The 23,188-nt window shown below is 33.0% G+C and overlaps 1 protein-coding gene across 2 annotated transcripts in view; it reads right to left on the bottom strand.

The window, feature by feature from the left end:
* Window positions 1-3,578: 3,578 nt before the first annotated feature.
* The window catches only part of LOC123675384 (homeobox protein Hox-B4a), a 37,498-nt gene continuing 17,888 nt past the window's right edge, over window positions 3,579-23,188 (bottom strand). The window contains exons 2-3 of one of the 2 annotated variants that reach the window (XM_045610740.1): window positions 22,628-22,660; window positions 3,579-5,525 (exon numbers count right to left, since the gene is read on the bottom strand). In XM_045610740.1, the coding sequence (XP_045466696.1) occupies window positions 4,909-5,525; window positions 22,628-22,660 (650 nt within the window). In that variant the 3' untranslated portion in view covers window positions 3,579-4,908. The remainder of the gene's footprint in view (window positions 5,526-22,627; window positions 22,661-23,188) is intronic. The other variant, XM_045610748.1, reaches the window with a different exon arrangement.

Raw genomic sequence — 23,188 nt, 5'->3', positions numbered from 1 at the left:
TGATATGGATACAAATGTTTTTGAAAATCCCATTTAATTAATATTAATGTCGAAAATGAAATGAGAATTATACTACCTACACGTTTCAATTCTTCAAATTACAATTGTTTCGCTAGACAGTAGCTTCTTCAAATATGACATAACTGAAATATTTTAAATTAAACTCTCACTTATATATGTAAATATGTAATCAATAATGGTTCCTGGGAATTCCAATAATAAATGGTTCACACTTCAAACAAAGTATTTAAGAGCGGCGAGGTGTTGAATTCCACTTGGTTTCTCAAGATTAGGTATTCCAGTTTCATTATGCCTATTTATTTCTAGGAATGTTAAGCCATAACTTTCATTTTCCGTAAATATGTAGAATTTCAAAATTATGTCGTACTTCTAATGAGTGTTACTAATATGTAGTATTGTTTTTGTTGTTATTGTGAATGTTCATTAGGTAATTACATTCTGAAATGATCTTCCTTTTTATCCAATATATACTTTTTTGTAATTATTACAAGTTAACTTACCTACTACTGATTTATATCATCTTTGGATGTAGGTAGGTACATAGTATCTATGTTGTTTTCTATTAATTTACTGAGGTTTCAATTCGTTTGAAAAGAAGTTCTCAAATCATATTTATGTTCAGAATATGTGGTAATTTTTTTCAGAAATAATATGAATTATGGAAACGAATTTGTAATTTCTCTTATGTGTGGGTCTCTCACGTTTAATGCAATTCTGTAGTTTTCTTTAAACTATCAATCTCTGTCAATTTCACAACATGGTCATTGTTTTTAGCCACTTGTTTAATGATTTTAAGTTCCATATTAAAATTTTCAAGAATCTTGAAGCAAAGAACGTTGGGCACCTTATCTCTGGGTCATTCCATTAAATGTTGATCATTATTGTTGAAAGGATGGTTTAACTTATCATTTGTAATGAGATCAATAAGTAAATTCGCGAGAAATTGGAGTATATCTACCTTTTTTGTGACCTCATGGATTCGAGCAATCACATAAGTACTCGTATCTATATTGAAACAAATTTCTTACATTTTATGTTATCACTGTCAATAAAATTGGATATCAACAATTTGAGGATTATAATTTATAGATATTGTGTTGCCGCGCAGTTTCGAGTTTGAGTATCTCATGTTCAACTTGAATAGAAAAATTGTTAATATCTAGTAAAAGTAAAAATATAGAAAGTATCGAACTCATTTTAATCATGTTCAACTACCAAATAGTAACGGCTGAAACATTTAAGTAAGTATTTGTAATTACATATCAATCCCGCATTTGATAAATTTGTAAAAAGACTTATGTAAGATTAATTTAGGGAAGGTTGACAAGGTGGTCAACCATTGCTTCTTTTAAGATGAAGTGCTACTTATTTTTTCATATACCTACCTATTGCTGTTTACTACCTACACAAGAATAGAAATGAGTAAATATCCAATTTGCAATTTTTTTGCATAGTACTCGTATGGTACCGGATGAAATTGCCAAATTATTTATAACAAATGCTGTTTTTTTTTTGTTTCTCAACAATTTCATTTGTACTAATTATACCAAATCTTAGTTATAAGTGGAATAGTATTCCCATTGAATTAAAATGACATTGCTAACATCAAAGAACTGTTTCCTATAATAAAAAACTTTTGGTTAAAAAAAGGCTTCAGTTTGTTGAATTTTTTTCATAAACAGAATTTATTTCAAAAGAGAACGTTCGAGTAACATTTTAGTATCTCTGATATCAGGCTCGTTCAATCAGGGGTTTTCCAATAGAAAAGATGAACTGAGGAGTTCGTTCGTCCAATTTTTTGGCATTACATGTGGTCATCTATGAATGAAACAAATAAAATAGAAGTGTGTATCTTTATTTCTAAATATCAATTATTTACACTCTATAACTAAAGAATAAATGTACAGTATACAGAAGATCACACTGGTTTCGATAACCTTAAAAATACATGCACAATATTAAGAAACGAATAATACAAAAGTCTATCTAGCAACAAACTATGGTCATTATGTTCCATAATATAAAATACAACCCAATCACTTTTTTTATACAATAGATACCCTGAGAGAATCCGTTATTGTTTTAAAACTGCATAACTGAGAGAACCTTACCTTAATATTACATGTATTTCTGGTTAATAAATTATAAGAACAATAAAATAAAGCAACGGTAACAGAATTTAACATGATCTATCTTTAAATGGCACGAATACAATAGACAGCAACCTCTCAGAAGAATTTTGTTTCAATCACAATCAAATTTATACGATCATTGAATAAAAAGAAGTTACAAAAGAAAAACAAAATATGAAAAAGAAAGATAAGTGATAACTTCAACCATTAATATTTATGTGATACAACAGTTTCAAATAGAAAATCAATAACTCTTCTAGAGAGTACCATCTGTTTCTTTTCCAATGTATCTACAGGTAATTTCAATGTAAACAAATGTACAGTGTTTTATTATAACCTCAACATCGTTCAAGTGCAGTGTTTTGAACAATGTGGTAATCACAAAAATAGTGTCTTAGAGGCAACTTATATGACTTCTAAAGGTCAATGCACTCTTCACTCAGGTGAATTTATATATTTATATTGTCGAATAAAATTTGTTACAGGGGAGATTGCAGAAATATTTACATGATTACATTCGTTAATCTAATCAATATAAAAATAGTCAGTAACTAGTTAGCCAGCAGATCTACCTTGTTGGTAGTCAATCCAATGTGATTATCGGGTCGATACAAAATTAGTCAATAAAGACGATTGTAAACGAAAAATTAACGCTTCATTGAAGTAAATTCTCTGATAAGTTGCATTCTGCTAGACTACCACCAGACGATAATCAATTAATTATGCTACAATGATTATTGTGTAACGTACGATAAAATTTTGTAACATTGTAGTCATCGACATTGTTTGGGAATCAATTGTTTCATTTTTGGTATTGATACTGATTACAGTTGTTCAGTGATGCGGCAAATTGGTTGCCCTTATCAATAAATAAATAATCAAAAAAATGTATCACCTGATCGAGAATCAATTAACATTGTTACCTAAACTCTTAATGGTATTCGAAGGAAATTTACCGTTTCATACAATAATAATGATGCCATACAAACTTATTGGTCATCTTATTTCGATAACATAATTTGCCCGATTCTTATATTTGAAGTGGATGTTAGAAAATAGAAATGATAAAGAATTCTATTTTGTTTTGAATGAAATGTTCATCACTAAAAATATTTCGTTGTCTACAAGTAAAAATCATGCTATTTGAGCTTATATAGGTATAAAGAATGAACAGAGTTGATCCCTTGCTCAACATTTTGTTTTTCGTCTTGTTACTGTGGACGATAATATTCCGAATCCAACAAGTTCTTGATTATTGATAATTTTGGAAAATCAATTATATTGGAAATGGAATATGAATCAAAAATTGTATTTTGAATTGTAAAAATATAAAAATATTCGTTTGAGATTGAACTGATTTCTTATTATTTGCTATTGTGATTCAATAAGAAGTTCATTGCACTTCGTTTAAAACCTATATTGTTTAATTTTTATCAAAAACAATAAGTATCATTTCATTATTATCTACTTTTTTGACTGAGAACTATGACAAGAAATGATTGTTCAATACAGAGTGAGACTAAAATCTGTGGTAATTTGAAAATGAAAATATCCAATTCAGAATTACAATCAGGAACTTAAGCATTTCATAAGATAGGGTTTCCCAATAGGAATAAAAAAATTAAAATGGTCATAATGGCAGCACTGCATTATTTTTTGACATTTCTCTTGTCATTCGTGTTCAGTGTTCATGGACCGAAGTATTCAGTTAATCGACTTACTATTCGTCGTATTGTAGAAGAATTTGAAAGTGAATTTTTTTAACAAGATACAATAGTACCAGTACCAAGTACCGAGCAGTACTTGTTATTGAAAAGATGAAAACTATACCGAAAAATAGTATCCAGAGTGTTTCTTCAAGGTTGAAACGTCACAGTTTTGCCATTATAACCATCTGAGATATTTGTAGGTCTCTAAGATACATTTTGGCATCTAAAAGACGTTTAGAGTGACAAGATATAGTTTCGTTCGAAGATGCTGCGTACCTTCTGCCAAAAACTAAGAACTAAAAGTATTGTGATACTCAGATACTGCAAAGTAACTAACAAAGTAGTAACTAACCGTAAAGTAGATATTCTGACTCATCTGGTATAAGGGTCAGAAATAGAATCGATAAATATAATTCAACTTCTATTGTAAGTCAATAATCATTTTTTTTTTCTCCAACATCCTGGGACTATAATTTCGTGAATATACTTTTATTTATATATTTTTTGGAACCTGAATAATTTGTAGTGTTGATCAAAGATAATCAATATCAAACAAGCTATTTACATCGGTAGATATGCATCAATTACCGTTAAACTTGATATTTTATTTATGTCAAAAACATTACTGCATTTGAATTTTCAATATGAAACTCTCTTTAAAAAAATTTGATCAAGTTATAGATTTTGATTATGAGAAAGAAATCTTGTCAGTTTTTAGTTTTGGACAAACACAAATCGACAATGTTAACTGATTCTTTTCACCAACCCAGTAATAGTCCAACAGAACACGAAAAAACTTGTTAATTTCAGAATGCAATCAATCATCCTCAAACATAAAAAAAACCCTGTAAATATTTCCGACAAAAGACAAAACCAACAAATAACTTTACAATAACGAAATCAACCCCCTTCCAATCTCTAACCTCCCACCTCTGCGTCCTCCCCACCACGAAACCAGCGCCAACCGGTCCGTGGACGAGCACAGCGCCATCTCTGACCCTTAAACTGAATCACTTTGGTTGAGCAAAAACGTCGTCTTAGCCTCTTCAGAGCGCTGTAAGGCCGTAATCCGACTTTATGACAGGCGGGCCCCCTTGAATGGGGCCACAGCCGGGCGGTGAGGAGGTGAGGGGGGCCATGCCCCCCATCGCCCCTATGTGGAGGTCGGCATGGCCGTGCAGCATGGAGGGATGATGTGGGACCATGGGGTGAGAATGGCTCATGCCCGTCGGCATCTGACCGGACAAAGACATATCTAGCATGTTTTCTCCAAGGCCGTCCATTTCTCTGCCGGAGTTGTTGTTTTTCCGTTTGTCATTGTTATTGCCCAGAGTGCCGTTCTGTGTTTTACCCCTGCTTTTTCCACCACCCGTCTTGGAGGAGTTATTGGAGGTCGTGGTCGTTACCCCGGCGGGGTTGGTTTTTCTTCTTACGTTTTTCGTGTTCGGCAATTTGTTATCCTTCTTCCACTTCATCCTGCGGTTCTGGAACCATATTTTGATTTGGCGTTCGGATAGGACGAGCGTGTGAGCTATTTCTATTCGTCGTCGACGTGTTAGGTATCTGTTGTAGTGGAATTCTTTTTCTAGTTCGAGGATCTGGTGACGGGTGTAGGCTGTGCGTTGACGTTTTGGTTCCATGCCTGGTGCGAAGGTGCCGTTGGCTGTAACAAAAAAAAAGGAGTTAGTTATGTCATCTAAAAAAAAATTTGAATATTGCTAATAATGTTTAATGTTGTAAAAAATGAAGATGGTGAAAATAGAGTATATATAAAATTTCCATTCATCCCTGGACTTACTGATAAAATTAATATACTCATAAATTCGATTTATAACAATGTGAAATTGGTTTCTTACAACATTTCAACTTGCAGTAGATTGTTTTCTAGATTGAAGGATGTCGACCCCATAATGGATCGCAGTGAATTAATCTACAAGATTCCGTGCGACAATTGTTCAAAATGTTGTATAGATCAAACAAAACAACTTTTAAGGAACAGAGTAAGACAGCATAAATATGATTGTCACGAAAAATTCGAGTTCAAGGATGCCAAAACAGCCCTTGCAACTCACTATTTTAATGAAAAACATCATTTAATTTTAAGCTGTCCCTGTTTTGGTTGTAGAAAGTAATTATGTAAAGCGAAACCTGAGTGATATGATATAGATTAAACTGAATGAAACTGTTAATTCCCGAAAGGACACACAAAATTTGAGCTTAATATACAACAACATTTTGAATCTTTTCAAAAACAGATATTTAACACCGTGAATCAGGATTCCTACATTCTTACAACATATTGCAAACTCGACCTGTAGTTGAACAGGTTTAAGAATAAAGTAAACACATCAGTTTGACACTCTCATTGATGGTGACATTTTGTATTGTAGAGGATGATCGATTTCATGGAAGATCACAACAAAATTCTCCTAATTGATGTTTATTTCTGTTTCAATTTGCTCAACAAGCTCATGTTAGGATCTTTTATGTGGAAAACATAAGTTTCAACTTTGGTAAGGTTTTACGAGTTAATTGGTAGCGTTTTAGTCAATTCCATAATAAGATAAATGAAAAGAAATCGAATCTATGAATTTAAATATGTATTTAGATCAATATATTTTTATCATCTTTTATTGTATATGTGTGTTAAGAATTTGTTTCGAAGCAGTTTAAGAAATTGATAATTTAATGTTAACTGAAGAAATGAGTGTACATTATTTAATCTTCGTAAATTTCTCTCTTGTAGCCCTGAAGAAGTGAAAATATGTCCGCGAAACGTTGGCATTAGTTGGATTTAGTTTTTGATAACCCACTTTCCTAAAATCCTATGAAAATCAAGTAAGGTAAAAGAACCAGTGATCGTCAGTGATCTAGTATTCGTCCCAATTACACAATTTTCCGTTTTATTAAATATCTAGAGACATCTAGCTTTTAAGTGATTAATTATGCTTGAAATTCAAAATGTGATTATTTTGTGTTATCTACTTTAGTTACAATAATGTGGGTAACACTGTTGTTTTAACAGAGTTGAAAAAGTCGAGTTTGAGAAAGTACCGGTTTACAGTGTTTGCTAAGCAATTCTGTTAAGGTAGGTGGTAACATTATTATTGCTACTATAGATTCCCAATACCGTAAAATGAAGTTTTTATTGATTATTTCGGGAATAAAGTAACAAATAACGTTATTGCTAATGAAATTCGGAAGTAAACTACCAAAAAACATAGTAATTCTAGTGTGACGAACACAGGTACATCACAGATAGAATATGTCTTAGTAACCGTCGAAGTTGACGAATACTGGGACATTTATCGTTAAGATCAAAGTTGCATAAAACAACTTTGTTCAAACACAATAACTTAGCTCTTATTCGTATAATTATGCTGAAATTCCAAAGTTTACGAGGATCAGTAATCGTCATAGTGTTTTATGAAAGACTTGTCGAATTGAAAAGCTTAAAATCTTATGACGATTATAGGGACTTATACCTGACGAACTCTGATTTTTTTCAGATATACGCAAGAAAAATATGGAATCAAAGCGGTTCAGATATTCGGAAAATGATATGCATAAAGCTCTTTTGGCTGTTGAAAATGGAATGTCTATCTATTCAGCCGCGAAGGCTTTCAAAGTACCAAGAATGACATTATCAGACAAATTAAGAGGAAAAACACCCATTATAAGAAAAATGGGACCTCCTTCCATTTTATCCAGCGAAGAGGAAATGTTATTGGAAAAATGGATCCTTCATCTAGCATCTGTTCGTTTTCCAGTAACTAAAGAACAACTTCTAGATAGCGTTCAAATATTATCAAAACAATTAGGAAAGCAAGACAAATTTCCAAATGGCAGAACCCAACTTGGAAAAACAGGAAAATCGAGAGGAAAGTGATTTTTCTGCAACACTATACAACCAGCCTTCACAAGAAAAATTAAGGAAACTACCAACATGCGAGTCACCACCATCAGAAGCCGTTATAAAAGAATCTACAATAATGGAAGAATTTCCAACAACTTTTAAAAAAACTTTATATTGGCCTTCCACATCTACCACAAGTTCGAATCCTCAAAGAAAAAAAAATAAAGAAAAGGTGCCTGCCGTGGCAACTCCCATGGAATGGCAACAGTATTTTTCCAAGAAAGAACAGGAAAAAGAAGACAAAATTAGAAAAATTGAAGAAAAAAAAAAGAGAAGAAACTGCAAACAAAAAACATGAGAAGAAAATAGCAGGAAAAAAGAAGCTGTGTAAGGATACAAAGAGAAAAACAAATGTTTCCTCAAGATGATATTGCAAAATATGTGAAGAGGAACCTGAGAAAGATATGATACAATGTTTATCCTGCAAATGTTGGATCCACTATGCGCTGGAGTTTCTAAGAGTCCTAAGAAGTTTAATTGTTCACTTTGCAAATAAAGAAAAATTAGAATAAAACGTTTTTGCGATGATTGTCTGTTTTTCATATAGTTTATTGATTCAATTTCCTTATCCCTTCTGACTGACGGTCATTCCGACATTACTGTGACGAATACTAGGATAGGTCTAAGTTGGATATGACGATTACTGGGTAAAATCCTATAATTTTATTATTTTGATTATATCTTTGGTTTAACATAATTTTATTGGATAAAGTTTGTATCTTTCATAAAATGAAGATTCTGAGGAGAATATATCAAAATTTTGAAATCTTTTGTGATCGTGATGTAGATTTACTAGAAATATCAATCTGTGAATTGGCTTAAACTGACGATAACTGGTGCTTTTACCTTACAATATGACCTCACAAGGAAATGAATCTTCAGACCACCATTAAAGAATGATTGTTGAAAAGCCTCTCCATCCTCAACGTCTCACTGTTTAGTGCACCAAACTCTTACAGTGAATGGATTGCGCTACCGACCTATGATAATTGAAAGACTTCAACAAGGCGGAGCTACGTGCCACACAAGCAACGAAGCAATCGCAATTTAGCAAGAGAAGTTTTCTGGATTTGTTATTTCTCGAAGAGGTGATCACAGTATTGGCCACCGAGGTCTTGTGATTTAACACTTTTAGACTTTTTTCCTTCGCAGCCACGTTCATCAAATGTTCGAATTATTCATGGAAAATAGCATAATCATGACAGTCATTTGGTTGATATCGTTTTCCATCGTAACTTTCATATCTCCACTTTTACAATGGAAGAAACTTCCATTTTGAAATTCAACTCAAAAGGTTAGGACCATTGAAATCAAGCAACAGTTTTTTACAGCAGACTTTTTAGTGTCTTTCTAGACGAAACGTTAGCTTAGTCCAAATTGGTCGCCTAATTTCAACAGTCCTAATCCTATATTTTTGAATTAAGATGTTCGCTTGAGGACGTGAAAAAACCGAATCTAAACGTCCATTGATTTCTCTTAAAATATACTCGTTTTTTTAATATCCAAATAAAACCTTAAAAAAATGAAAAAGTTCATGACATCAAATGAGTGTTGAACATCACCAGTGTTTCTCTTGAATTTTTTTATCTTTCAAATCATACGAACCCGCCACGGTGTAAAACCCTGTACCTCGAATATCCACGACGCGACAACGTCGCACAGAGGCTTTGTTAGGTTCGAGGGCTGGGCATTGTGAACTCAATTTTTCCATTACTCTGATGAAGTTCACGTCAATCACCGGTATTCAGATATGCCGATACACACACACATACGCAACCCTCATACGTGCGTGGAACTGTCTGTTCACGGTATTAATTTATTATTGTCGCGACAGCCTAGGGAACTTTCAGCTCCAGACTTCCGTAACGTAGGGTGTTAACTACGCGAATTCTGATAACTCACGTGTTAGGGGAGGGGTTGCTGTGAACATCCCTCGGTCTGCATGTAACAAGGGAATTGGTATTTGCGCTGATATTTCTTGCAGTTGTTGGGTACGGGGTTGAATGGATCGAATTTTGAGATAACAGGTCGAAGAAATACATTTTCACAAGTTTTGAGGCGGAACTTAATTGGGGTTCCCCAAGGTAATATTCGAGTACCGTTATTATTCAAATCTACTACCTATTATATTTGGTAGATAAAAGATTAAATTGGAAAATTCCGGGCTTTTTGGCGGTTTTTCACCTAACATTTCGCTTACTACTGCGGTAGGCATTTTCAGAGCTATAATCTCCAAGCATTATATCAAGCTTTATTGATTAAATAAAATTCATTTTTCTACATTCATGCAAAAAGCAAAACTTTATTGAACTATATTTAGTGGAAAAAGAAGTTCTTTATTGCACTAGTGCAATAAAGTTTTTATTGCACTCATCTGTCATTCTACTTCAACGTGCTGATGGAAATCGTCGACAGTAGCGGAGGGATACGTAGAGGAATCACATGCAAACAAACTCAGTGTTGCAAAACAAATATTTCAGCCTGAAGGAAATAATGATATACAGTTACCAAGTACTAGTACGTTTACAGCAGTAACAAATCAAGAAGTGGATTTAAAAAGTACTTCACTACGAAATATTCATATTGAAAATTGCACCAATTGTTCATTCACTTTCAACATTGAGGGTAAAAATAAAGTTTGAGTTAAATTGTTCGTATAGTATTAGTTCCAGTTTCAATGCAAATCGATATTAATAATAAAGTATTCAAGTTGCGCTTTTCATTTTCCTACACCTAGTGCCGCACCTCAATAAATCATTTTTTGCTTTTTGCATGAACGTAGAAAAAATGTTGTATGCAACTCGTGCAAAAATTGTTTATTGCACTCGACGTGAAACACTTCAATTCACTTTTTGCACTTGTTGCATAAATAACTATTCATGATAATGCTATACCTATTAGATTGTAATTTTTGAATTATTCTGATAGTCTTTATTTTATTGATCTCAATTCTTTTTTTTTCGGGGTTAGCATTGACTAACTCACATTCTGTTAATAGCTCTTGTTTCTAAAATGATGTGAACCTACCCTTGTAATCCAATTTGTTCCGAAAATTCTTTAAAGAAGAAGAAATAATAAACAGTAGCTACCCTATCGGTATTTATACAAGTAATGCAAAATTTATGGCCTTGACACTTTGGTATGTTTACATTTCTCACAGTTCATATTCAAAATTAGCCTTCTTTTTTGAGTTAAAAGGATTAAGTAGTCTGAGACTAGTAATATGTTATTTACAACCTATGATGTGACTAATTCTTGTGAAATTCTGTACAACCAGCAGTCTCATGAATTATGTGAAGAAAAAATAAAAGACTGCATTTAAAAGTCCCGTAAACATGACTGATCAATATTATGTTAGGGCTGCATTTTTAATCGAAAAGAAATGGTATTTGGATTTAGAATGACAAATTTAAGCCCCTTACAAAATTTAATATTGACCACGTAGATTCAAGATAACTATCAAAATGAAAATTAACAAGATGGGTGATAATATGAGGTAACATTTTCAAGCACAGTCTTAAATTTCGAGTTGATTTCATATAGTCAGAACCATAGATATTTCAAGACGAATATTGTTGGCCATTATATTTTGTTGTTTTATAGTGATTAAATTTGTGTTTCCAGTTTGGAATACTTGACATTTTTGGTTCTTATGTATACTAATCCCTGGTTTCTGAAAGACTGATCAAATCTTTGTTTTACTAATACAGGATTCAACTTGATGGCGATGTCAAATCCATTTGGATTCCTGAAATGTTGTACAGTGTATCATTAACTAATCTATGTTATCTGGAACTTTCAACTTGAAGATGAAAATTAAATGCGTTTCAGAAAATTGAAATGACGCTTGACGTACAATTTACGTGTAATATTTGACCACTGTGTTAACTGGCGGAATGTTCAAATAAAATGAGTTACTTTCAGCAATCCAAATGACGCTTGACCATAGAATTTACAAGCCGTGAATCTCTGGTAGTATGTCATCTTGAGCGACCGAGATGTAATCACTTCATCTTAGAGATGTGAATACCAAGTCACATCTTCATATATATAAAAACTCCAGAAACAATCCACCATCATCCTGCGAACACCCCATCGAAAACGAATCTTTCGATAAATCATCGAGGGGGCATCTCGACCACGAATCCCATTCATGAGCCGCCGCCCCATGCATCAGGTAGGAAACAGCTGTTCCTGAAGAACCGTAATTATAGCTTCGAAACCCAGACCACCGTCGCCATCATCTCGTTTCCAGCCAATTAAAATAGTTCCACTTCGTTGTTAATCCACGCCGACTATGGTTTCTAATAATAGAATCGAACTGCTCGGCCTCTGGCCGGTCCTGATATTCGCACTTTTTATGTGGGTTTTGAGCCATCAACTAGGTCCGAGATATTGAAGGATGATGGATCGTTTTGGAGAGGTGATTGGGGTATGTCGTGGTTTGATACGCGCATTTTTTGGGATTGAAAGATAGAAAGATTGACTTGGAGGAAAAATAAATTTGAGCAAAGTTCTGATATGATATCTAGTAGTTATATTGAAAATTTTATGAATTTGGGCTGGGTTCTAGTCACTCAAATTTTCAATATAACTATCATATTAGATATCATCTCAATTGGTGCCCCACGTTGGGCGCCAATTAAATTAAATTAAAAATTTCGTTATAATGACTAGAACCCAGCCCAATTAATGAAATTTTCAATAAAACTATTAGATATAATATCAGTACCTACTACTCATTTGACGTCAGGAGATTATGAGCGCTTGGTCATTCCTGCAGACCTTGGAGATGATAATTAGAAAAGCAGCATGAGCAATCGATTGACTTTTTACATATTATTCAAGTATCTATATCTCAATTTCAAACAACTCTGATCGGGTGTTTCCTAATTGTGAGGCAAAACTTCAGGAGATGATAGGTAGTACTCATCAAATTAAGAAAAAAGTTCCCAAATACCTATTTGTCCTCTTCGAATCAAAGCCATCCGAAGACTGCATTTTAATCATACATTTTCTGCGATAACCTTCGAACGCTTCAATGGATTTTAATGAAAAACTTATGCCGATTATATAACTCATGTTTTGAGGAACCAGTAGAATCCGCAAATTTCCCATAGTTACGTTGTGTTGATAAGTGGCTATATCCTTGACGACGTGGTATAATCGTTTTGGTGTTTCGCCTCCTGCCATATTGGGATCATTTCAATAGTAACAGTCTTGGACGTTCGCCAAAAAATATAAGTCAAGCTCAGTGAAATGTCATTGGATTATCAAAATGCAGTGCTTCGGCTATAGTTATTGAAATTATTCGTTATATAATTGTAACGAATACCAACTCGAGCATAGACATTATATTTCGATTATACGAATCGGTGCATAATTTGATATTCTCTATACAACATTTTATTCTGATCGAAATGGTAATTTTTGTATTATCAGTAAAACAACATTCCGAACAGCCACATATTCACGAAATGCCTCTATATCAAATCAATAATATTTAGAATAAGAATAAGTTATGACTGAAGAAATAATGAAGGAATTATAATGAAATTAATAGATGCTGTTGCTAAATATGTTGATTGAGAGGGTGAAATTGAGGTTCACTACATACATACATACCTAAGGAATTTTTGAAATGGCGAAAACAAAAAATAAGAATGAGAAGATTGAAAGAAAAATATAATTCACTGTCTTATTGATTAATCTGATTAGCTAACAAAAGGAGCTATACCTAATTTCTGAGGAAGAAAGTTAGTACCATACCATTGACTTTAAACAATGGGAATGATTTTCTCACGGAATTTATGTTAACATTTAAGTAATCAGGTAAGCAGAGTTCTGCTCTGATGATCGATGACACTGTAATCACTCAAGCTAAAAGTTTACACTTCTAATAACATTCCCACGATTTCCCCAAAAATAGAAAAATCAGTTCTTTGAAAAGTGTGAGAGACATTGAAATGAGAACCGAATTCAACAAAAACGTGAAATAATATCTGAAATTATCCAATTTATTGCTAATTTTGAACCAGCAAAATGGCCACATTTGGACAGGAAATGGCTTCTTGTTTATCAACATTCTCTTTTCTTTCCATCTCTTAGTACGGCGGTTTCTCCGAGACTTCAAAAAGGTTGTACTTTTTTTCAATACTCGTATTTAGTTTGTCAAAATGGCTTGATGTTTATGAGACAAATATTTGTCTATTCATAAATAATTTTGACAGACAGTAGCTGCTACCGGTGCAATAAACGTTAAATTTATGAGCATGGACAAGCTTTTCACACTTTTGAGGTAAACGTTGAATTTATTTTACTACCGAGTTAAAAGGATTATTTGTACTTTTGTGTTCTTGTACTTGATAGTAGGTATTATGGTTTTACCTTCTGGTAATACTAGAATTGCAGAATACAGCATCCAATGAAGCATAAATACAACAAATAAAGGGCTCTGTAATAGTGCCACTGTAGTCCATATCTTTAGTTGTGGAAGTAATATAGATCTAATTTTTTTGGAGGTTCCTTACTACTTTGGTCGTACAGCGAGGTTCACTTTTTGGGCTTCTACATAAAAAATAAGATTCAATACAATCTTCACTTTAAAATTATTGTCGGTTCTTGAGATATCTAACATAACAGGTTTATTTTAATATTGGTCACTGGGAATAATTCAAATTACAAAATGGTGGTATTGGAACTTATTTTTGGTTAAACATGAGTTACATTCTCGAATAATATATCTGAAATGGGCCTGTGGTATACAGGGTATGAAAAATAACTCACTAAATTGTGTAAATAAAAATACGCAGAATTTTCCCTAGTTCAAATTGAGTACCCTGTATATTATCAAACAAAGACTCTACAAATTTTTTATATTGATTCAATGTACCATTGGGTGGAATTTACTGGTTTTCATTAAAACAGCTCCATTCTCGAAAAATGGTGAATATTTTGTGAATTCAAGAAATCGAATTCTAATCGAGACGATTAATGAAAAAAAAAAAAGAAATGTTGTCCGAAAAGGTGCCGTATAAGTTGTATGGTTTTTCTCGGATTTCAAGGAAAATAAGCGAGTTTCACCAAATTCGTAGAGGTTTCGTTTGTCCATCCTATGACTCGATATTTAGAGGATGTTCAGATTGAAATAAGGAAATTTTTTCAATATTTTTTTCGGTCCCAAGTCAAATTACACCCATTCATAATTTTGACAGACAGAAGCTGTTGCTACCAGTATCAGCAATAAATTCAAAATTATGAGCATAGGTTTCACATTTTACAGTATGTCACAAGTACTTACTGTAAATGTATTCTTTACTACCTTCTCGAGTTAAAAGGATTATATTTGAGCTTTCGGTTGCACTTAATATTATTATATTTTCGACCCTTAGTAATACGTATTCTAAGGAACTAATTGAGCGAACTGAAATGTATGAAAAATGATTTAAACTGTAACGCAGTGAAGGCAATTGAACAAGAGTAAGGGTAGAGTAATTTTAATCTGAAAGAGATTCAAAATCTTCACTACTATACATATGTATAGGTACACCGGCAAAAAAATTGGCCACCTAAAATTTTACTGAAGTTCGTTTTCCAAGAACTTTTGTAATTTTTCATCGATTTCAATTCATTGTTTCTACGCCAAAATTAAGTGTGCTCCTTCATTCATTAGCCAATCACGCTCTTAGAGTTCACACAACTGTTTACATATAGGTTGTTATTTTACATTCAATTTATATTCAGATTTCTTTATTTATCGGATAAGGAGTTTCGAATTCTACAGAGAACCAATATTTCTAACGGCCATATTTACGGAACCCCTATTCAGGTTTTGCCCGTTAACGAATTCAACCGCGGAATTCTAAATCCAAATCTACTCTGAAATCTGAAAATTTCAAATTTTCTATATTTTTCCCTCTGGCAGTTATCCTATTCGTATTCGAAAAATACAGACAATGTGAAGAAATGATCTGTTCAGTAAACAAGCGCTCAAAAAAAAGGAATAACCGTCATTTAATTTTCAATTGTTTCCATCAATTAAAGACCGAGTCAATCAAACAATCGATGATATTTGTTCCTATACAAATCCACTAATAAAAAAACACATAAATAATTGCACAATGATTTGAGGTCTTTGTGGTAAAAACATTGTATAAAAAGTATTATATTATTAAAATATTTAAATATTATAATAGGTATATTTCACTCAATAAATTCTGGGTTCAACCAGTACAAACATATTTCTTTTAAAAACTCGATTTAATCTTCGACAGCCACCTTCATGAGAAAGTACATGTACTGCAGCGCTGGTCTATCTCCAATACCCTTACTTTCGTAAGATTCGTATATGCTTTCGACATTGGCTCCAACCTCTACAATCAGTTCTTCATTAAAGCTGAATTTCTCTGAGTTATCCAAACAGCCAGTAATCACTTGACACCAGATCTGGAGACTAAGCTCAAGCTAGTTGCAGTAGGAAGCCCAATTCCTTCAATTTGAACATGTTTTCATCGATTCGTAACAGGGTGCAAAAATTTTTTTCTTTTGCATTGAAGATGTTTTTCTTCATTTAGACTCTCAATCATGGAATAATATTATGCAATATCCACTGTTGACGGTTTTAGCTTTGTCAAGATAGTCAATGAACGATATACCATGCACGCCACTCTATGGATGCCATAACGTTGTCAGTTGATGTTTTGGATTTTGGAAGCTTTGGACGGCATTCACCATAAGAGGTCCACTCAGCTGATGATGTCTTCGATTCGGGAGTGCAGTGATGAATCCATGTTCAATCTACTGTCACATATCGACCCAAAAATCCTATATTTTCCGCTGAAATAGCTCCTAACGTAGTTCGGAATCAGTACACCAGACACAGTGACCTATCATCAGGAAAATAAAACATTTTGAAAAAATATGCTATACCTCACCAAATCCACAAATGAAGATGGATAAAACAACTTGGCTTTCCTCAAAAAACCAGAAACAGCCAAACCCCTTCAACAAACCCAACAACGACCTCCCCCAAACTCAATATCGATCTATCTCATACAATCGACCGCACGGCACAGACCAAACAGAACCAAAGCCAGATTATGCCTAATTCAATACAGCAAATCATCCTCGTAGACAATCTGGTCCTCGTCTTTCAATTAACCGCTCGCCCTGAATCATTGAATATTGTTCATGACCTTGCCGCAGTCCAGACTCTGTCTGCTGCTGCACTAGTTATGTTCGTGTCGTAAAAATGCAGCATCATCGTCTTCGCCAGGAGTTGGTACCAACAGGAGTTCGTACTCGGGGCTTTGTGGTACCTGCCGGTGCCTCGGGGTGGTTCCAACGAGTATCCGGTCGTTGGCGACCATGACAATGGTTCCTTATGGGTTGGTGAGGTCTTGGAGCTCGAGATGATGTTTGTATCTGACTAGAAGTAACTCTCGATTAGGGCTACATTGTGTTATTAATTTTTTTGATTTTGTTGAGGGGACTTTTATTGTGTCAATTGGGTTACCACCCAAATTGGCATGTAGGTTATAACCTACATTCACATTCTCTTGGCTTCGCTGTGGCAAAGCCAAGAATGGAGAACTATCGGAGCAACTACCCTTGACTTATCAATGAACATGCCTACCATGTATGAATTACTCAACTATAGTCAATTCCAACCCTTCATTTTTTATTATGCACTAAAAGAAAAGGTCCTAGAAACATGAACCCACAAATACTTTGTTTTAGAAATACCTACAAGGTGTTAAAGTTTGTTTTTTTTTCGTTATACAGGGTGTCCGGGGAATAACTGTACATACTCTTACCAGAGATAGAGTTGGACTAGCTGATTACTGATTGACTGTAAAAAATTAATTTCTGGATTTCCCTAGAAAGATACAGGGTGATTTTTCAACTTCATGGAAATATTTAGACCATCATAAAATCCAAACTTATTGACGAATAGTATTGAAACTTAGAAGATTATTGGTACATGCTAAGGTCGAGTCAGAACGATATCAATTATTTAATTATTCCAGGGCCGGACTCATTAATCTTCATTTAAAGTGTTCAGGGTAAAAAAAACACTTTGTATTTCGAATTAGAAATAATTGATTCGCTTTTTAGAAAGAAGCTAAATTATGCTTCAATTTGCGATATCGCTTAAAGTTGTCACATCAACAATTATTTTTTTATGAATTTTTGAATTTGGATAAAGTTCGAAAAATTGAATTTTTCACCATGAAGAGAACTGAAAATCTCATGTTTGAATATAAAATGCGAAAGTATTAGTAGAAAAATTTTCAAAAAAGTTCAGAGCTTTAATAAGCATATTCGATAACGAAACAATAACAAATGAAACAAACTAAAATACATTGAAGAGTACCTAATAAAAACGAAAATAGGAACGAATGAATTGCAGAGTCAACGTTATTTCAGAAGTTGTTCGAAATGAAAACCATTAGCTTGTATACATTTCTCTTGCCGAATGTTCAAATTGGATACAGCCTTGCGAATCATATCGCCATTATTTCTTAAAATATCGCAACAGTTGATAATTCTGTTCATCAGTTGTTCTCTTGACTGGATTTCTTCAGAATTTACCATATCCTTCAATTTTCCCCATGAAAAATAATCTAGCGGGTTGAAATCTGGAGATCGAGGAGGTCATGGAATAGGTCCTCCTCGACCTATCCACCTATTTGGATAGGTATTGTCGAGGTAACTTCTCATTTCCAAACCAGAATGAGGTCCAGCTCCATCATGTTGGAAATAAATTCCTCTAATATTTATTCCTTGTAGCATGCCGGGTAAAATATTTTGTAAGAAATCTAGATAAATCGCACTTGTAAGGCGACCGTCAAAAAAATGAGGCCCAATCAAATGTTTGTTTACCACAGCACACCAAACATTTACTGAAAATTTATGTTGTGAATTTCTCAGTCGTATACTGTGTGGATTATTTTCGGCCCAAATATGCGAGTTATGAATATTGAACACACCGTCTCTGGTGAATTGAGCCTCATCACTGAATATTGTTCTGTACAACTCTGTGATTTGCTATCCAATGTGCAAAATTCAGTCTTAAGACATTATCGCCAGGTTCCAATCGAACTCCGCAAGATGACAAATCCTGTTCAGGTAAATAAATTAAAATTTTCGAACTTTATCCAAATTCAAAAATTCATAAAAAAATAATTGTTGATGTGACAACTTTAAGCGATACCGCAAATTGAAGCATAATTTAGCTTCTTTCTAAAAAACGAATCAATTATTTGTAATTCGAAATACAAAGTGTTTTTTTTACCCTGAACACTTTAAATGAAGATTAATGAGTCCGGCCCTGGAATAATGAAATAATTGATATCGTTCTGACTCGACCTTAGCATGTACCAATAATCTCCCAAGTTTCAATACTATTCGTCAATAAGTTTGGATTTTATGATGGTCTAAGTATTTCCATGAAGTTGGAAAATCACCCTGTATCTTTCTAGGGAAATCCAGAAATTAATTTTTCACAGTCAATCAGTAATCAGCTAGTCCAACTCTATCTCTGGTAAGAGTATGTACAGTTATTCCCCGGACACCCTGTAGAACTTGCACTTTGAAAGATATTCAACTGAAATTTGACATAGATATTCCAATTCAGAGTTTACATCATGTGATACGCCAATTTCGATCATAAATCGACAGAGATATGGACTGGAACAGTGACCACTTTTTTTTTTGTGTACTGTGAAAAATGTAAAAATTAACTTTTACCTAGTATTGAATATTTTATTACTTTTCGGTTTTGTCGTATCTGCTACAGCTTTCGAGAAAAAATGCAAACAATTCTCTCAAGATTCTCAATGAAATCCAAATTATCAAGTATCATGAAAATTGAGTTAGTAAATTGTGATGAATGAATTAATTCTTCTTCTTCTTTCTTATATGAGCTGGTAGTTTATATAGATGGAAGAAGAAGAATTAATTATTAGATATGGTGGTTATTTTCCGATGGTATGAAACTATAATCATCACAAAAAATTAGGACTACAAGAAACACCTTGTATCGAGAAGATAAAGTTTTTTCGGGAACATGTTTATAGGACTCTTTTTTCTTAAAATTTTCCAAGAACTTTGCCATTTTAAGAAAATCCTGTATAGTGATTAATTTTCGCATTTTAATGCGAAGGATAATAAAGCAAAATACTCAGGGTATTAATAGTCCATATTCCATTTTTCCAGAAGAACATTTCTCAGATTGCTTTAATATTTGTTTCTTTTATGGAGAAGAAAGGAAGATCTGCAACACGTAGGTATGCCTCGAGAACTTGTACAACTAAGGGCCAATTGCATAATCCAATGTAAAGTCTCCTTTAGAAATGAAACGTATCCCAGAAACAAATTTCAAGGTTAAAGGATACTTCTTTTCACCTTGAATTTGGTTTTTGGAACCTGTTTCATTTCTTAAGGAGACTTTACTTTCGATTAATAACCTGGTCCTAGATTCATCAACATCTATCTACCTTGATCCCAGAAATATCGAAATCCAATTATAATGAAACTTTGAATGCATCAAAACAAAGCATTTTTGATAATGTTCTATTGGCCTATTTCCCACATACAAATCAAAATATTGGCAAAAGAATAGATTTACTATGCATTATCACTGTCAATCTCAACTTGTAAACGGAAGTTTATCAATTGTATTTTAACAGATTTTAATAATGTCGATAAAAGAAATTGTTCATTAAAAATTAATCGTAGATGAAGTATAGTAGTGAATTAATCAATATTTAATCGAACCTCTAGATGAAAAGTTCCTAATGGCTAAGGTAATTTGAAAAATGTGAATTTAATTGTTAGGTAAATTTTACTAGTTCAGCTAGTAACTTTTATGATTATTGCTGGGGCGTTGAGATCAGATGAAGAATATAATAAAGCTGACTATAAATGATGTCTAGGACTTGTAATCATCAACCAATTCAAAAAATATGTAGTTTACGATCGCCTCCAGAGAAAACTGTTCGATTGAATTATGTTGAAAAGTCCTTGACAAATAAGATGATAATTGCTGAGAAATGCTTCTGAGGAAGTATTCGGAAATAACAACCAAAAACTTCAACTTCCAGTAAATTGCAAGGAGAGAATATAATTGATAAACCAATTAATGAAATTGATTCAATAACATCCTGGTTAGTATAAATAGTAGTTACAATATTAATGTAAATGTTAATGTTGAATGAATATGATAAAATGTTATTGAATTAAGTAAAGCTCTGCTTTTTTTCTCATCAAGGGAGTAAAAGAGCTTATTATTTATAATTAGTGTTGTTCAAAGCAAAAGCAATATTAAATGAGCTGAATATTATTTATTTGTTCGATTGTTCCTTTTCTGTATAGAAAGACGATTAGGTATGAGAGCATATATAGATTTTAACTTCATCCATGGTTGAATAAATCAGGAAATTACTCTAGGAGATGCTGTCTGGACATCAGGTCATTTTTGCATTATAATTGTTTTAAATTTGTATGTAAAATGTGTAATTTGAATGCAAAATGAAAAATTTTTTATTAGAAAGTTAAAAAATGAAGTGGCTTTCTTCGACCAATTTGAAAATTTTGAAAGAAACAATAAAAATTTTCGACCATAAATGAAGCAGATAACGTTTTTAATTCGTATCTGGCCTAACCTCTGAAAAATAACCACATGCTATAAAACTGAAAATCATCTAATCTCCTTAAATCAATGATGAAAATAAACTCCTATCCGATTACGATCTGAACGAAAGTTTAAGTGGAATGAAAAATACGGAAACAATTATATTTTTTGTATACACTCCACCGGTGGTCGTAATTTTGAGATTACAACAGGAGTTGTGTAAGTGGCCGTAATAACTCTGTGATTACACCAGTAGCAAGGGGACCACCGAGAAAAATCATTCACCACATAAAGAATTATTCGGTTGTGATTTTATGGTTTTCTCAATTGCTGAAGAGAATGGGATGAGAACTAGTGATAGTTAAATCGTTGAATCTCTGTTTGCCTTTCCGGTTGTCGGAGATGAATTTGAAAATCATGGAATTATATACGCTTCAACAACTTTTAGAAATTGTTATATTGTTTTATCAAAATCAGTGTTTATTTGTGAATATTGAAAGAATTTTAAGAAGAAGAAGAGTCCATTTTAGGTAGGTATAGTCAAAATAAGAAAATAACAGAAATAGAGACATTCTTATTTAAATGTCCACTGTCTACAACTGAAGGAAATTAAGAAATTTATACATATTTAGTTTTGAATTTCCTGAATTAGAGCCCTTCTTCAAGTTCTTATCTAGTTGAAAAAATAGAAGATGGAAAATTTGGAAAGTCCACGTTGTCAAGATACATTAGGCAGGGAAATTTTATTGATTCGTAACGAAAATATGTATCTAAAAAATATCATTACTATCAAACATATCTTTTTCAGATATGCACGAATGCTTGCCAGAACAGAAAAGACATAAGTATAAGATTCTTCCATCTTTACCAACAAACTGTTATTGCTGTTATTGCTACTATGTAACGAAATCATTGTAATTCATAAAATTAAAAAAATGAAATAGAATAACTGGGCATTTCATTTCCAAACAAATTGCTAAATAGGCATTTCTTCAATCTTTGAATAACTTTTTCGGAAATTCATAACACTCATGATCATTTATATCCCATCAACAGTGATTTACCGATGAAAACAAAAAGGTGTTAGTATTCATGCATAGCTTGTATATCGAATTTCAATTAGTCCATCACATTACCTATATCGGTAGGTATGTTCTTCCAATCATGAACAAAATAAATGGAGAAGCATATAAAAGTAATAAGGTAAACTTACTGGTAATCGATGTTGTTTCGTTTGAATTCGAAACTGCAAAGATTAAAGGAAGAAATATTAATAAAATCGAATAGAACTAGGTTATTGATATATGAGCGTGAACATTGATTGTAGAGTTTAATCGCCCCGAGAGGTTTCGCTCAGACTTAGGATGTAGATAACCATATAGTTAGTAACAACTCACGTAACAAATAACTGAGTATATAGTTATTTAGGTGATAAGTTCGGTAAATACAGTATCAAGATGATTCTGGATGAGGCGTGAGTCAAGTGTTGGAACAAAATGCAAGGAAAACTGTGATTCAGTTACCGAAGATACCCAACCAATTTTTCTCATTTATTTATTCGAGATTATTAGCGATCGCCGCACCTTATTTGTAATTGAATAGAGAAAGAAGAAGTTCCTGAGAAAATCATGCGAATATACCAAGAAGCCACCAGGTTTTTACTCAACAAATTATCCTCAAAGCGCTAACAAAAGTAATCATTCATTATAATTTAAGAATGCCTTCTTTCTTGAAGCAAATTCAGACCTCAGAATACTCTTATCTAGTATTCTTA

This window comes from Harmonia axyridis, chromosome 1, assembly GCF_914767665.1.
Source record: "Harmonia axyridis chromosome 1, icHarAxyr1.1, whole genome shotgun sequence".
NCBI lineage: Eukaryota > Metazoa > Arthropoda > Insecta > Coleoptera > Coccinellidae > Harmonia > Harmonia axyridis.
Note: the sequence above shows the minus strand (reverse complement) of the source record. Positions and strands in the feature narration are given on the sequence as shown.